Here is a 17,176-nt window from a genome sequence, read left to right as displayed (position 1 = left end):
CTCGCCCCGCCCCAGGTCACCTCCCTTACCCCAGGCTGTTCTTCCTCACGCTTTCTGCCACCAGCCAGGCATAGTGGCCTCTCAGGTGCCTAGGGTGTCCTGTCTCCCCCACCCCCCGGCCCTGTGTTACAGACAATTCTGGAACCGCTCTACCCTGGCTCCTTGTCACTTCCTCCGGGAAGACTCCCTCGGGCTGAGCACCTCCTCCACCTATGTGTTCTCCTGATTTAAAAACAAAAGCAAAAGCCTCTAAGACTAGTTATTTGTGCCAACCCCTTTACCCCTGTTAACTCATCAAATCCTCCAACCCTGTAAGGAAGGTACTAGATCCTCCCTGTTTGACAGATGGAGAGACTGAGGCCTGAAGAAGTGCAGTCACTGGCCTAAGGTCACATGGCTGGCAAGCGGCAGGGCCGGGATTCAAACCAGGCAGAGTGTACCTATACAGATGGGGGAGGGGGACAGGGAAAGAGAGAGAGCATTTAACGAATACCTATTGCATCCGTTCAGAAAGGGGAGGAACAGATCTGTCTTGGTCACTGCTGTGTCCCCCATGCCCAACAAAGGGTTTTATTAGAAACTACAGTGTAGTGTTTCTTACCCACCCCAGCCTTGACACCCTGGTTGGCACTGTTATCTGGTGCACTGTCCTGGGAGCCCTGGAGGACAGGGCTTGGAGTTGTCTTGGTCACCCCTGTGTGCCCTGCACAGAGCCGGGCACAAGAGTAGCAACTCAGTGAAGCGGATGAATGAACCCAGCCACTCTGAGCCTGCCTCTGCCCCAGACCAATCATCCCATCACCCCACCCGACGCTAATGCTCCAATTATGAGCTTTGAGCCCACAAGCCCCAGATGCAAAAGACAAAGGTGACTGTAAATTTGCTGTTTATTGGGGTGTCGTCATGGGAAGGCAGTGAAGCAGTTTTGCCTCCTGTTCCCCAGCGCTGCCCCGTCTTAACAACTACCTCTCATATAAATAAGTATAAAGATGGTCAGTAGAAAAGGAGCACACGTCGGCTGGAAGACCACGTTAGAGCTTTGGCTAAGGGAGAGGGGGGCACCTGTCCTCCCCAAGCCCAGCCTTGTGGGCCAGGAACCCAAAGTTAGGTGCAGGAGGAGGACAGAGGGGCACTACCCACACCTCAGAGTGCTGGGGTCTTTGGTTTGGACCGGGTTGCAGGCCCACCTACCCTGCACCACAGGCCCAAGCGGGGCCTCTTCACAGCAGAGGCCAGGGATGGGGGCCTCCCGAGGAAGGCAGCTGGTTCCCGAGCCTGCTTTCCCCTTCTCCTTCTGAATGCCCTTCCTGCCACCACCGTCCGCTAGGAGGAAGGAGACAGAAAAGGGTAAAGGGCAGAAGGAGGAAGTCCCGAGGCTGAGCTGGTGCCTGAGGAACAGGGCTGTGCTGGCCACGGTGCTGGCGTGGGACGTGGCTGTGGTTTCAGTCTGCAGGGGGCGCAGCAGAGTTCTCCCAGGAGCAGGGCAGGAGCCCACGGGGCCAAGGGCGGGCAGGACAGGGTGAACAGGGCCCTGCCCAGCAGTGGCAGCTCTCAGGCCAGTCCCAGGGTGCCACACCCTCAGAGCCTCTGTCAGCACTTGGAGGGACCCCAGATGAAGAGACTGGGCGGTAACTCTCCCCGGCGGGCCAACCAAGGGCTGCTGCATTTGTTCACAAATGAGGTCCGGTTCTCGGGCCTGCCAGGGGCCAGCTCGCAGAGGGAGGGGCTGACGAGGAGGCCGAGGTTACAGTCATCCATGTGGTGACAGGCCTGAGGTCACGCCTGTGCCCTGCAGCACGTGCACTGTGTTCTCTCAGGGCGCGTGGTTTAGTTGTGGCGTCTGCAGCCCCTCAGAAGCCTTCCTGGCTGGTCAGGGGACCCAGTCTGGTTCTGACTCACCGCAGGACCCAGCCGTGGCACGCGCCTCTCGGGCTCTTAACGACCTCCCCGCCCCCGAGAGGGTGCGGTGCCACGTGACGGCCAAGGCCCTCTGCATCTTCTGCGTCGGTCCTGCGTGGTGCGCAGTGCACCCTTTCCCATCCCTGGACTTCAGGCCCCCATGCATCTCGGGGCCCCTCCAGCCAGACGGGCACCATCCAATAAATAAACGTGATGGTGGGCGAGCAGGTCAGCTATAGGCCAGGCCCTGGAGGAGGCGAATCACGTTGTCCAGGCCCCAGAGGTAGCCGTCCTCGCGGTTGCCCTCAGCCCAGGGCAGCCGGTGGCTGAGTGTCTGGTGGTCAGGCAGGGCCACTGTCTTGCCGAAGTCGATCATCCAGACCTTGGCCAGGCCGGTGTGGTCATGCACAAAGAGGAGGGAGCTGCCTACCACCTGCAGAGGGAGAGGCTGGAGGTTAGAGGGAGGGGCAGACACTGGCCAAGGTCCCGGCCCCACAGACTGCTGGGCAGGGTGGCTGACGGCATGAACTTTGGAGCCAGGCTGCCTGGGTTCAAACCCTAGCTCTGCCACTTACGGCTGTGTGGCCTTGGGCAGGGGACTTAACTTCTCCTTATCCCTGTGTCCTCATATACAAAGTGGGAATAACAGAATAAGAGTACCATTTACCTCAAAGGTTGCTGTGCATATTATGTGTGAATTAATCCATAGAAAGCTCTTAGAAGAGTTGCCCGTATAAACAAATGCAAAACAGTGGTAACTATTATCCTTTTTCAAGCTGGGGTACAAACTCAAATGCCCCCAGGATCCTGAAGCCGTCAGAGGGGCCTGGCGGGGACTGAGGGAGTGGATAACGCCGCCCCGCGGGAAGGGGCAGCAACCACTCGGCCCCAGCGGACTGCTGCTGGTGACGCCAGGCAAGTGGCTTCCTTTGTCCGGCTCGGTTTCCTCATCTGTAGAATGGGGGTGATGGTAACTGCCCCGCCTCCTGGGGTCACTGCAGCATTCCACGTTCCACAGCTCACAAGCTGCCTTGTGGAGCGGGCCACACAGCCCTCCGGAGATACTGGGTGGTTTTTTCTTTTTTAGTTAGAAATACATTCCTTCCCTTCATCTAACGCCAGGTTTGCAAGCCTCTCCCTTTTTCTAGTCGGGTTTCAGACACCAGTGCTCCCAGAGAACCCGGATGACTGGGCAGGCGACCAGGTGGCTGTCAGAAGAGGCAGACGCTGCCCAGCTCTGGAGGGCTGTTGGCATGTGGCGAGCGGCCCAGGGTTACCATGTCGCCCGTGGTGCCAAGAGAAACTGGAAATCCCGATTTTAGTGTGAACTCTCATGTTTTCAATGTTGGCAACTGATTTTTTTAAATGTTTAGTCACCAGGCAGGTGAAACCAAACCTGAGGACAGAAGAGGTGGGGTCCCCAGGCCTCCTCTTCGTGACTTGCGTGTAAAGCTCAAAGGCAGTAACAAGGGCGATGAGGGTGATGTTTGGTGATAACAAACGTGACCATAAAAGCTGGCACATACTGCAGGGTTCCTACGGGCTGGGCTTTAACTATATTAATCCACTTAACCTTCGTTACACCCGTGAGGCAGGTGCTACTGTTACCCTGTCCTACAGGTCAGGAGTCAGGCCTGCGGAGCTGCTGCCCAGGCTCAGGTGGCTGGGATTCGAACACAGGCTGGCCTGACGCCCAGATCGGTGCTCTTTCAGAAGTCAGTGATATCAGGAAAAAGAGGAGAGAGGGGCTTGAGGGGGGAGGCGGAAGAACTCGGAGATAGACACAGTGACGTCACCACGGACTTTCTGAGACAGCCCCAGAGAGACGAATGTTTCCAAAGAGACACAGGCTGTGGAAAGGAGAGAGAGGAAAGGGGAGGGGGGAGAGCCACCAAGTGAGGAAGGCAGATAACAATAATTGTAAATAATCATGGGTATAAAACAATCACAAGAGCACTTCTGTGCTCCTTACGGCGCTCTGCATTTGCTCATCTCCCACCTCAGCAGCTCTATAAGGAAGGTACTATTGTTCCTCCCCACGTTAGGAGGAAACTGAGGCCTGAGAGGGTAGGTCATATGCCCAGGGTCACACAGCAGAGCCAGCCTTCATCCCAAGGCCACCTGGCTGGGGTCCATGCTCCTAACTGTTCCACCTCCCTGAAATCCCTCGTGCTGCCTACCCTAAAGAAGCAAACCCCCAAACTCGGGGCTTCCTTTTATAGCTTTGGCCTGTGACCCTGTCGGTGGTTTCTCCTGAGTACCACCTGGACCCCGACACTCCCCCTCACACAGGGCCCTCTGTTCCCATGGTGGCCGGGGCTCGCACCTCGTGGGTCTTGAAGAAGGGGGAGTTCTCCAGAGCTTCACGAAGTTCTTCTAGGCGTGCCACATACTTTTTCTGTGCATGAGAGGGAGGATTTCTTGGTTAGCTTATGGACTTTGTGGGTCCTTAACCACCTTGAGATCTGACCTCATCCCATACCCCCAAAGGAGTAGGCATACCCCAGCCAGAATGGGATAAAGGGGGCCATGGGGAAATGGGAGGTGTGGGGGGGGCAGGGATTGGATGCATCAGGGTGGCACAGACAAGAGTGTGGTTGGGGACTTCCCTGGTGGCACAGTGGTTAAGAATCCGCTGGCCAACGTAGGAGACACGGGTTTGAGCCCTGGTCCGGGAAGACCCCACATGCCGCGGAGCAACTAAGCCCGTGCACCGCAACTACTGAGCCCGTGCCCTAAAGCCCATGAGCCACAACTACTGAGCCCATGTGCCACAACTACTGAAGCCCGTGTTCCTAGAGCCTGTGCTCCACCACAAGAGAAGCCACCGCAATGAGAAGCCCTCACACCACAACAAAGAGTAGCCCCTGCTCCTGCAACTAGAGAAAGCCCATGTGCAGCAACGAAGAGCCAATACAGCCAAAACTAAATAAACGAATACAATAAATAAAAATTAAAAAAAAAAAAAGAGTGTGGTTGGTAGATTACATGAATACCCACAATTCCTAGCAGCTCCTCCCACCAAGAGGTGGAGTCTTTCCCTTGTAATCTAGTCTTGGTCTCATGACTCGCTTTGGCCAATAGAACATGGTGAGAATGATGGTGGCCATTCTGAGCCTAGCCATCGAGAGGCTTTGCTTTTTCACTTGTTCTCTTGGCCCGCTGCTTCCACCGTGAGAACAAGCCCAGGCTGGGCTGCTGGATCGAGCCAGGAGCCGAGACAGTCAGGCAGCCCCCAGACGTGACAGCAGGGCCCTCCCACCAGCGGGCCTGACGGGGAGCAATGCCAGCCAGTGTCAGCCAACCTCGGCCCAAGGCAAAAGACCGTTGATGTGAGAGGAACAATGATGGTGGTGGTCCTAAGCTGCTACATTTGGGGGCGTAGGTGTCCCGCTCACCAGGATCGCGCGGTTCCCGTCCACAAAGTCCTCCAACACCTTTGTCACCTCCTCCAGCTTCCGCGTCTTCTTGAAGTTAGTGTTGCAGGTCCCATCGGCTTTCTACATGATGAGGGGTGTCATACCTTTTCCTTCCCACGCCCAACACCAAGCAGCCTCAGGCACTTCCAGGGGCCACCCACCCGCCTCCAGGCTCACCTGCTGTTCAGGGGAAGCTAGCCCACCTGCCTAGCCCCAAGTCATACCCCTGAGCAACCAGTCCTTCAAGTCTAACCTTGAACCCCCTGGTTGAGCCAGTCTAGCCAGGTGGGCTTTGGAGCCGGGTGGATCTGGCTTTGAATCATGGCTCTGCTAATCCCTAGCTAGGTGGCATTAAGCAAGTCACTTCACCTGCCTCAGCCTTGATTTCCTCATCTGGAAAATGGGAATTGTGTTAGTATCTACCTCCTAAAGCTGGTATAAGGATGAGGAGAGATTGGGTGTGTAGGATACACTGCACAGTGCCTGGCACATAGTAAGTAAGCACTCAGTAAAAGAGACTAATGTTATTTCTTGTCTGAGAGGGGCACAGAGAGCCCCCTGAGTCACTCTGCCATGCTGTGCCAGGTGTCCTGTGGGCAATGGTTAACATGGAGGTAATAGCACAGGTAACAGCACAGATGAGGGATGCAAATACTGAATAAGATCATCACAAAGGGAGATAAGAATAATGGAGTCTAGGGAGTTATAAGGAGGTAAAGAGAGGGCCCTGAACTAGTCGGATGGAAATCAAGGAGGGCTTCCCAGAGGAAGTGAAACTTGGAAGGAGTCAGGAAAATGACTGGGAGTCACTCAACCAGGGGAACAGGGGAAAAGTAGTCCTGGCACAGGAAACAGCATGTGCAGAGGGCCTGTGGCAGGAGAGAACAGGACCCTTTCCAAGAAATGAAAGTGCTTCTCTGTGCCATCTATAGGGGACTGTGGCACATCCACAAAGAGCTATTATAGAAGGAATAGGAAGGAAGGGAGGGAAGGAGGGAGGGAGGAAGAGGATCTCCTATCTCTCTACGAAATGATATGGGAAACTCTCCAGGACTATGCCAACTTTTGTTAAAAAAAAAAAAAAGGGAGGAGGGACTTCCCCGGTGGTCCAGTGGCTAAGACTCCACGGTCCCAATGCAGGGGGCCCGGATTCAATCCCTGGTCAGGGAACTAGATCCCACATGCTGCAACTAAGAGTTAGCATGCCGCAACTAAAAAGATCCTGCATACTGCAACTAAGACCCAGTGCAGCCAAATAAATAAATTAAAAAATGGGAGGAAAAGGTAGTATATACAACTGCATTTGTTTGTATATACAGGAAGAAATATAAGAAACTGATAAAAGTGGTTCCCCATGAGGAGGGGGTGGTGGAGGGACAGAATGGGAAGGACGGCAACAGGGTTGGGAGAGAGATTTCTCCTATATACCCTTTTATAATATTATTTTGACTTTCGAGCTGTGTGAATAGCTATTCAAACAATTAGATTTAATTTACAAAAAAAAGAAAGAAAGGGGCTACCCTAGTGGCGCAGTGGTTAAGAATCCGCCTGCCAATCAGGGGACACAGGTTCGAGCCCTGGTCCGGGAAGATCCCACATGCCGTGGAGCAACTGGGCCCGTGAGCCACAACTACTGAGCCTGCGTTCTAGAGCCCGCGAGCCACAACTACTGAAGCCCATGTGCCTAGAGCCCCTGCTCCGCAACAAGAGAAGCCACTGTAATGAGAATCCCGTGCACCACAACGAAGAGTAGCCCCTGCTCTCCACAACTAGAGAAAGCCCACGCACGGCAACGAAGACCCAATACAGCCAAAAATAAATAAATAAAATAAACAACTTTTAAAAAAAGAAAAAAGAAATAAAGAAGAAAAGAGAACATTTTTCTCCATAAGGAGGAAAAAGCCCCTCCAACTGCTGTGTTGGATGAGGGATCAGAGGAGGTGAGACCAGCATCCGGGAGGCCAGGGAGGCTGAGGCAGGAGAAGATGCGGCTGGACTAGGACAGGGTCTGGGTCTTGGGGAGGGGAAAGAAGATGGAATCAAGAGACCTTCAGGCAGATGGATAAACAAAACTTGGTCTGTGATAGACACAGGGGTAAGAGAGAATCAGGACCCCTCCTAGTGCATCTTTCCATCCTCTGCAGTCTCCTGCTCTCTCTCCAGATCTTGCTTCTGTCCTGCTTTCTCTGACACCCTGGTTCCTTGGGAGGCCCTGCCTCAGATCTAGCTCTTAGCCCTCTACAAACAGGCTAGCAGCCCCTGGCCCTCACCTTGATGCCCTCGATCCGGAAACCCAGGGTGGAGGTCGAGCTCAGGGTCTCCCTCCACTGCATGTAGCGGGGCTTGGTGACTGCACCCTGGGCATGTTCCTCGGGGGTGGGGGCCCCAGGGTCCACAGCCACCATCTTCTCATACATGTCCTTCCGGGGCCGGGGCCGTTCTCGCGCCTTCACCAGCTCCTCCTCCAGGTAGGTCCTGGGACACAGAGGATATAACAAGGGAAATTATGAAGAACAAAGCTGGAGGACTTACAATCCCTGATATCAAGGCATGTTACAAAACTACAGCGTGGCACAAGAATAGACAAATAGATCAATGGACCAGAACAGAGTCCACAGACACACACGTACATTCACCCAATTTATGACAAAGAAGGCACCACAATTCAGTGGGGAAAGGGCAGTCTTTTCAATAATTGGTGCTAGGTCAATAGGATATCCATATGGCGGTGGGGAGAGGGGAATGAACCTCGATCCCTACCTCAGGCCATATACAAAAATTAAATCTAGGTGGATTGCAGATCCAAATGTGATAATTAAAACAAAGCTTGTAGAAGAAAACATAGGAGAAGATCTTTGTGACCTTAGAGTAGGCAGATTTCTTAAACACAAAGCTACTAACCATAATGAAAAAAAATTGACAACCTGTACTAAATTAAAAGTCCTTCTCGGGACTTCCCTGGTGGCAGAGTGGTTAAGAATCTGCCTGCCGGTGCAGGGGACACGGGTTCAATCCCTGGTCCAGGAGGATCCCACATGCCGTGGAGCAACTAATCCCGTGCACCACAACTACTGAGCCTGCGCTCTAGAGCCCACGAGCCACAACTACTGAAGCCCGCATGCCTAGAGCCCGTGCTCCGCAGCAAGAGAAGCCACCGCAATGAGAGGCCCGTGCACCGCAACGAAGAGTAGCCCCCGCTCTCCGCAACTAGAGAAAAGCCCGCGTGCAGCAACAAAGACCCAACGCAGCCAAAACTAAATAAATAAATAAATAAATAATTTTTTAAAAAACCAAACTTCTGTTTATCAAAAGACGTTAAGAGAGTGAAATGGGAGAGTTGGAGTGTGTGTGTGTGTGTGTGTGTGTGTGTGTGTGTGTGTGTGTGTATCTCCAGCAAAGGACTTGTATCCAGAATATATAAAGAATTATAAATCTTTATAATAAAAAGAAAAAGAGAGACCAGTAGAAAAATGGGCACTTTTCAAAAGAGGATATCCAAATGGCCAATCAATGCTCAAGTTGTTTGGTCATCAGAGAAATCGAAATTAAAACCATAACTATTCACCAGAATAGTTAAAAGTAATAAAACAGGTAATACAAAATGTTGATGAGAAGATAGAACAGAACTGTCATACACTGATGGCAGGAAAGGATGCTGGTACAACCGCTTTGAAGATTGGCTTGGCGCTATCTTCAGAAATGTCCCCCCGACCCTTCACCTCTGCCCCATGGCTGCCCCTGAATCTACCTGCTGCCCATCTTGCAGTCCATGATGGAGGGGTTCTCAAAGTCTGCCAGGAGATCTTCCATCTGGTTGAAGGCCTGGCCATCCTGCTGCACCATGCCATAGTAGGCTGGCACGAAAGGTCGCAGCGGGTCGCGCATCAGCTGCTCCAGGCTGCGCTGCTCATACTGACAGAAACGCTTTAGAATCCAACCATCCTCTCCTGCCTGGAAGTTCCCTATGAGCAGCAGTCAATGAGAGGGTCAAAAACTGAATGAGCAAGAGAATCCCCCCACCTCCTGTATGTATCAGGTCCTGGCCACCATCATCTTGCCTGACCCTTCCGCAATACTTTCTCTCCCTACCAGCAATTTTCAAAATCTTGGCCAGAGGTGGTGAAGGAAGGACCTAGTTCTGCATTCTGTTTAAACAGAGCCCTGTTCACAGCACACTGTGTCCTCATTTGTTTTGTAATTTTGGATTATGAGCTCTCGATCAGCAATGGGAATTTTTGTGAGATCTGAGTCAACAGCATGACTCTCCAAAGCAGATTTGCATTTGCTTCTGCCTGGAGTCCCAGAGTGCCAACAATCAGGGCCTTGTTCATTTACAAATCTGGCATTTTGTGGGCCATGCAGATAGTGTAGATTAGAATTACAAATTCTTATTGAGGCAGATAGTATTTTCAGATTATATTTTCCAAAGATGGCTGCAACAGTAGCTCATGTCCCACATGCTCTTCTAGAATTTTGCCACTCCCATCAAGAAGTGGAATCTAATTCTTTTCCTCTTGAATCTGAGAGGGCTTATGGCAGAAGCAACACTGTGACTTCAGAGTCTAAGTCATAAAAAAGATGCGGCTTCCACTTTGTTGGCAGAGACACTTGCCTTTCAGTCCTGAGCTACCATGTAAGAAATCTGATTATTCTGAGGCCACCATACTGTGAGGAAGCCCAAGCAGCTACACAGAGAAGTCACATATAGGCTTTCCAGCTGGCAGCCCCAACTGAGAACCAGCCAACAGCCAGCATCAACTGCCAGGTGTGTGAATGAATGAACCTCCAAAGGTCTCCAGCTTGCAGCCTTCGAGTTGTTCTAGCTGAATTCCCAGATATCACGGCGCAGCAACAAGCCATCCCTGCCATGCTCTGTCTGAATTCCTGACCCAAAACCTGTGAGTGTAATCAAATGGTTGTTTTATTCCACTAAGTTGTTTGTTTTTTTAAACCACCACTAAGTTTTGCGTTTTTCATTTTTGGTATTTTTTAAACTCAGCAATAGTAACTAGGATGCATACAGATGGCAGGCCTGTGTTTACAGTTTTAGGGGGGCCTTGCCTTTCTCTGACTCAGTTCTAAGGATGAACAGGCAGATAAGTTCCCTTCCTGCCTCCCTCTGCTGGTGGATACAGTTGGTCTAGTCCGGCCCACAGCCTGTTTTTGTAAAAAAAGCTTATTGGAACACAGACACACTCACAAATTTATATATTAACTATGGCTGCTTTTGTGCTGCAACAACAGAGCTGAGTAGTTTATATTTATTATCTAGCCCTTTACCAAAAATGCTAGATTCTAGGCCTTGTGCTATTATGTGCTAAAGAGATTGTGCTAGGTCCTGGGGAAAAACCATTATAGCTGTTGTTTATTGGGGGCCTACTCTGCTCTGGCCACAAGGTGAGGACGGGGACTGGTAATTGCCATTTATGAGGGGTCTGTCTCTCAATCTCAATATACATTTTGATTTTAACCCTTTAGTTTACCCTGCAAGGGAGGTACGATTATCTCGCATTACAGATGAGGACACTGAGCCCCAGTGAGGGAAAGTAACTTGCCCAGGGTCATCCACAAATAAAGCGCGGAACTCGGATGTGAGCCCAGGCCCATCTGTCCCCACGGTCGAAGATTTGGCCCCTGCCACCGGGATAACAGGAAACAGCCCTCCATCCTGATGTACGAATGGCCCAGCCCAGGCCTAAGCACTTTCCATAAAAGCCCCATGAGCGGGCTTCCCTGGTGGCGCAGTGGTTGAGAGTCTGCCTGCCAATGCAGGGGACACGGGTTCGAGCCCTCGTCTGGGAAGATCCCACATGCCGTGGAGCAACTAGGCCCATGAACCAAAATTACTGAGCCTGCGCGTCTGGAGCCTGTGCTCCGCAACAGGAGGGGCCGCGATGGTGGGAGGCCCGTGCACCGCGATGAACAGTGGCCCCCACTTGCCACAACTGGAGAAAGCCCTCGCACAGAGGTGAAGACCCAACACAGCCATAAATAAATAAATAAAAATTAAAACTTAAAAAAAAAAAAAGCCCCACGAGCTGGAGACCGTCACCAAGCCCATCTTACAGATGGGGGAACTAAAGTACAAACGGCAGTTCCTTCCCCGCCCAGGCGTCTCTGCCCAGCCCTGCCTGTCCCCCACCCGCCCTTCTCCCCCTACACTCACCAGAGTGTCCAGACAGCTGGACCCAAGGGTAGTGTTTTCGGAAGGAGACCATGAAGGGCGAATACTTCAGCACTGTCTTCAGCTTCTTCCACGGTTTGTTCTGTGTGGGGCAGAAAGGGTGGGGTCAGGGCTAAGGCCGGGGACGGAGGGGGATGGCGCTGCTGCCATGAGAGGGAACCAAGGTGGACCTGGGGTCCTTAGGGGGGCTTCCTGGGATCCCTGGGCCCAAGCTCGTTGGGGTGAGCAAAGCTCACTGACTTCAGCAATCACAAACTCCCCAGAGGCCTCAGCAAAGGCGGAGAAGAGTCTCTGTCCATTTGTCTCGGCGTAATCACTTTGTATCTGTGTCTCTCTGTCCTTCTCGAAGGAGTAGAGATAGGCTAGGTTGTGTTGCAGTCACCAGCAACTCCCAAATCGTCCCCCAACATATATACACCAAAAAGGTGGAAGCCTGCTGTCCCTGAATTAAGTCAGGCCTTCCAGGGAAAATGATAAAGGCAAGAGTTGATGAATGGAGGCCGAACCACAGAGAGAGACAGAAACAGAGACAGATGACAAAGTGATGACAAAGACAGGGACAAAGGTGGAGACTGCAGCAGTCATGACAGCTGCTTACCAAATAGCTCCAGCCTGTGCCCCTACCAGGGATATCCCTGCCCTCTTGAACTTAGCTTTGGCCAATGAAATGTGAGCAGACGTGTCACTTTTGGGTGGAAGCCTTAAAGCCAACGAGTGACTCTCCATGTTCTTTTCCCTATTGTAGAAAGCCGTGGGGGGCTGTAGGAAGAGAAACAGAGGCTGAGTGAAAACAGCATGGAGCAGGGCCGCCTCACCCACCACTGACCCACGGTCAATGTGAAGTAGGAAAGAAAATAATCCTTTGTTGGGAGTTCCCTGGTGGTCCAGTGGTTAGGACTCCGTGCTTTCACTGCCAAGTGCCTGGGTTCAATCCCTGGTTGGGGAACTAAGATCCTGCAAGCCTCGGGGCCAAAAAAAAAAAAAAAAAAAAAAAAAAATCCTTTGTTGTTCCAAGTCACTGAGTTTGGGGGCTGTTTGTCACTATAGCAAATCCTGACCTCTTCCAACTGACACAGAGATAGGCACAGAGTTACTAGAAGAGAAAGAAATATAGAAAGACAGAATGGGAGACACAGATACAAAGTAATGACAGAGAAAGAAAAAAACATAGATGCAGAGAAAGACAGAGAGAGAGCAACAAAAAACCAGAGAAGCAAACAGAAAACAAGGATTTAGTTGTATCACGTCGACTCAAGCAAGAGCTTCTTGAGACCTGGTTACTGCCTGATTCATTGCATTTGCATACGCACGCACACGCACGTGTGCACACACGCACACACACAAATATCTTCTCTGCTCCAAGCACACAGCAGGCCCTTAGCAAGGATTGGGAGAATGAGTCATCTCCAGAGAAAAAAGCTATGTGGCTCATCTCCCCCCACCCCGGGGTCAAGGCCATGTTCTCTCCTCCCCCCCAGAGCCCAGCTACCTAGCAGACATCTAATGGACGGTGGGAAGGTCAAACACAGGCAGGGGTTGGACTGAAGGATTCAGGAAGGGCTATTCCCTCCCCTCTCCAGCTGCCAGCCGTGGAGAGGAGGTGATGAATAAAGGTTCCTGTTTACTAAGCACCTGGAACATTCCAGGCACAATGACAAAGGCTCAGTGTGCCATAACCTACTTAATCCTAAAAACACAACCCCAGGAGGACTGCTGACTGTGTTACAGAAGCGGAAACAGAGACTCAGACGGGTGAAGTCACCTGCCTAAATCACACAGCATAGTGCTGGGGTTCTACCTCTGGTCTGACTCCACTGCCCTGGGCTTATCCATTACAGCCCTACTAGATTACAAGCCTTGAGGGTGGGGACTGGGGTTGTCATGGTTACAACTGTGTCCCCAGCCATGGCCTGACACACAATAGGTGCTCCAAAAATGTAGCTTGGGTTGAAGGAGGTTGAGTAAATGTCTTTTTTTTCTTTTTTTTCATAAGCAGGTTCAGTATCTTCTTTCTCTCTCTCTTTTTTTTCTTAGATCTGATGGTTAATCTGGGCTTTCTCAGATGGCTTCATCATGGCCTCAGCTCACATCTCCTCCTCCTCCAGGAAGCCCTCTCTGATACCCCAGGTCTGGCCAGTCACCTTCTCTAGACTCCCACAACCCTCTGGGCTTCCCCCATCCCAGCCCTGAGCACTCTGAGCTGTCACCGCCTGGTGATGGGTCTGTCTCCTCCACTGGCCTGGGAGCTCCATGCGGGCAGTGTCTGGGTCACTACTGTGTTCCCAGCAAAGCCAACATGGGGCCAAACACAAATTAGGGACCCGGGGACTGTCTGTTGTCTGATTAGGAGGACAGGATGGATGTGAGAAGGAAGGAAGGTGGCGGGGGGGAGAAAGTAGCTGGGCCTTTAAGGTCAGATGGGATTTCAAAATGAAGCAAGAAGGAAGCGAGGGGTATTCTGGGTGGTGGGAACAGCTTGAGCAATGAGCGGAGGCAGGATGGCTGCAACATGTTCAGGGAACAGTGTGTACTTCGGCTCCGTTGCAGCAGCAGAAGGGAACAGGAGGGGAGAAAGGAAGCTGAATGTAGAAAGGAGCCTGGAGACAGGAAGCTCTGAACGCAGGACTGAACTCCTGATTGCTATCAGGCAGGCCCTGGGGAGCCATGGAAGACTCTGGAGATGGGAACACTCAAAAGTTAGTCAGAGCTGGGTCCTGGAGGCAGATTCTAGGGGATGAGGAAACACTGGAGACAGGGAGGCCTGGGAGGAAGGAAAGTTAGGGACGGATCCACAAACTGCAGGGGTGAAAATGACTGGGTTTTCAACTAAGTCAGCACTGAGTTAGAATCCAAGCTCCGACCAGACGTGGCCAACTCTAAGCGAGTGACCTCACTTCTCTAGGCCTTAGTTTCCCCTCTGTAAAATGCAGATAATAATAATCCCAATCTTATAGTGCTTTTATAAGGATTCAAAGAGTTAACACATATATAGCACTTGGAAAAGTGCCTGGTATTCAGTAAGGGTTTGAATCTCGGCTCTGGGTCTTCCAAGGTCTGTGACCTTGGATGAGTCTCTGTGCCTCAGTTTCCTCGTCCATAAAATGGGGATCATAGTATCTACCTCATAGGGCTGCCGTGAAGATTAAGATGAGTTCATATAAGCAAAGAGCTTAGCACAGGGAATTCCCCGGCGGTCCAGTGGTTAGGACTCTGTGCTCCTAATGCAGGGGGCGTGGGTTCGATCCCTGGTCGGGGAGCTAAGATCCTGCATGCCTCGGAGTGTGGCCGAAAAAAATAAAATAAAAAAATAAAAAAGAAAGCTTAGCACAGGGCTGGGCATGAGCGAGTGATAGCTGTTATTTTTGTTTCTTCATTCACTCCAGCTCAGCTGCTCTGAGATACCAAGGAGATGAGGGAGTAGGCAGAGGGAACAGCAGTGGCAGAGAGCCCCAGAGGGTCAGCGCCTTGGCTCCGGCACGGGCAGGTTGGGGCAGGTCTATCTCTTCCATCTGTGGCCACATGTGTGAGCACGTTCCTAAAGGGAAGCATGTGGGGTGAGGGGGGCTCAGGGCAGATTCCAGCCAGGGGCCCCAGGACAATGGGAGGACCCAGCAGGCAGACCCACCGGAGGCTCTCACACCTGCCTATGCGCTGACCCTCCCTCCCTGAACCTGCCCTGATGGCCTTCCTGATTCACCAGAGAACCGCACCCAAGCTGCAGATGAGGGTGGAGAATGTAAACAAGAGCCTGCAGGAGCACCCTGGGGAGCTGGGGGGCAACGCAATGGGGAGATGGGAGAGTCCCTGGCCAGGCTGGGGGTCCCTTAGCATTTTGGGTTCACACAGCTCTTTGAGAATCTGATAAAAGCTGGGAGCTCACTCCCTACAAAAGTGAATGAGCTAAGGGGTGGTGAAGGCTGATGACCCTTTAAGGCAGCTACAGGCCCCAGACTTAGGAAAGTGGGGTAGAAAGTGCATCCTTTCTGTCTGCCTAAACTAGTGTTCTTTAGAGTTTGGGGTCACAGACTGTGATCCAACAGAAGTCACAGACCCTTGCTGCAAAAACATGTGTATACACACACAGATTCACGCAATTTCAGGGATTCCTGGGTACCATGAAGTTGGCCAGTGGCCATCCATTTTAGACCCCAGGACTGGAGGCAGTGGGCGAGGGGAAATGAAGAGAATTAGCAAGAGGCTACCTGGAGAGGGTTAGTAACCCTGCTGTCGGATGGACGAGGTGCCTGGAGATGAAACTGCTGGTGGAGTTCTAGAGAACTTCTCAAAGGAAAGGCGGGGGCGGCGGGGCGGGATACGGGATCTGTGGGGATGTGGCTCAAGGGCAGGATGGGTCCCACTCACCCCAGACCTGTCCTCGGGGTCGCTGGAACCTCCACCCCCGGCCACCACGTCATCCTCAGACTCGTCGAAAGAGGAGGCAGAGGAGAAGCCTCCACTGCCCCCTTCAATCTGGGAGGGGGGTCCCACTGGCTGAGCCTCAGGCTCGGGGGTTTCAGGAGTGATGATGAGGCGGGGCACAGGGGGCAGGGGGCAACACTCCTGGTGAGAGTACAGGTGAGTCACCAACTCCCCGTGTTCTGGTTCCTCTAATGAGCCATCTTGGTTGGGTTCCCCCAAAAGGCAGTCTGTCCCAGGCTCTGTCTGGGGTCCATGAGTATCTTGTGTCTGGGGTCCATCAGTGCCAGGCTGTGGCCAGAAGCCATCAGTATCTTGTTGTGTTGGGAAACCATCAATGTCAAGCTGTTTCCAGGCTGTTTCCGTATCCTGTTGTATCTGGGAGCCATCAATGTGCTGCTCTGTCCAGGGGTCTTTGGTATCCTGTTGTGTCCTGGAGCCATCAGTGTACAATTCTTTCCAAGAACCATCAGCATTTGGCTCTGTTGAGAGAGAGGCCCCTTCTGGCTGAGTCCGGACGCTGGACCTGTTCTGGTGGGTCCAGAGGTTATCAGCCCTGGGCTTGGCCCTCTCTGGCTGGGTCTGTGACCCATGTATTTGTAGCTCTACCCAGGGCCCATCAACCCCTTGCTGTGCCCAGAGGTTAGCCCTCTCTGGCTGACACTGGAGGTCAGACCTGTGTGGATCAGTCCAAAAGCCATCTGTCCTAGTCTCCGTCCAGTCACCGGCTGTCTCCAGTTCTGACCAGTGGCTGCTCCTTTCTGGATGTGTCCGGAGGATGGACCTGCCCGGCTCCGTGTTTTGGCTGGGCCGCTCCGTCCCCGCCCCGGAGCCAGCTGCTTCAGGCTCAGCCTGTCCGTCGGTCCCCGACTCAGGCCCGAGGCCGGCCCTCTCGGCCTCGATGTGGAGGTTGGACTCCTCGGTCCGGGCCCGGGTCCCGCCCCTCTCCGGCCGCCCTACCGGGCCCCCTGCGCCGGGCCCAGGTCGTTGCTGTCCCGGCTGCCGCCGCCGCCCCCCTCGCGGCGCCGCCAGTCCCATGCGGGCTGTCCCCGGCAGCGCCCCAGCCTCCGCCTCGCTCAGGTTTCCTCGGCACGGGCAGCGCCTCATGCCCGCTCCCTAGGTTCGGGATTCGACCGGGCCCAGCCACTCCTGCCCCTTTAAATCCCGCAAGGGGTGTGGCTGGGGAGCCCCGACTCGCGGGTTCCGGCCCGCGGAGCTCCAGCCCGCCCAGCCAAGCAGGGGTTAACCGATACTTCCC

General features: G+C 52.9%; 1 protein-coding gene across 3 annotated transcripts; it reads right to left on the bottom strand.

The window, feature by feature from the left end:
- Positions 1–869: 869 nt before the first annotated feature.
- ITPKC (inositol-trisphosphate 3-kinase C) lies at positions 870–17,172 on the bottom strand. 3 transcript variants are annotated; one of them, XR_014237569.1, is made up of 8 exons: positions 15,865–17,172; positions 11,485–11,584; positions 9,067–9,280; positions 7,589–7,793; positions 5,298–5,399; positions 4,226–4,297; positions 3,473–3,749; positions 2,261–2,332 (listed from the first exon to the last, which is right to left on the bottom strand). XR_014237569.1 is itself a non-coding variant. In XM_082367527.1 (7 exons), exons 1-7 carry the CDS (start codon positions 17,023–17,025, stop codon positions 2,129–2,131), a joined length of 2,058 nt encoding a protein of 685 aa, XP_082223653.1. In that variant the 5' UTR covers positions 17,026–17,170; the 3' UTR covers positions 870–2,128. The 3 variants fall into 3 exon arrangements, 2 of the variants coding, with proteins under 2 accessions (XP_082223653.1, XP_082223654.1); XM_082367527.1 differs by lacking the exon at positions 3,473–3,749 and having other exon boundaries at positions 870–2,332; positions 15,865–17,170; XM_082367528.1 differs by lacking the exons at positions 3,473–3,749; positions 4,226–4,297 and having other exon boundaries at positions 870–2,332; positions 15,865–17,171.
- Positions 17,173–17,176: the final 4 nt, after the last annotated feature.

Source organism: Balaenoptera borealis, assembly GCF_965194805.1.
Source record: "Balaenoptera borealis genome assembly, chromosome: 19".
Taxonomy (NCBI): domain Eukaryota; kingdom Metazoa; phylum Chordata; class Mammalia; order Artiodactyla; family Balaenopteridae; genus Balaenoptera; species Balaenoptera borealis.
Note: the sequence above shows the minus strand (reverse complement) of the source record. Positions and strands in the feature narration are given on the sequence as shown.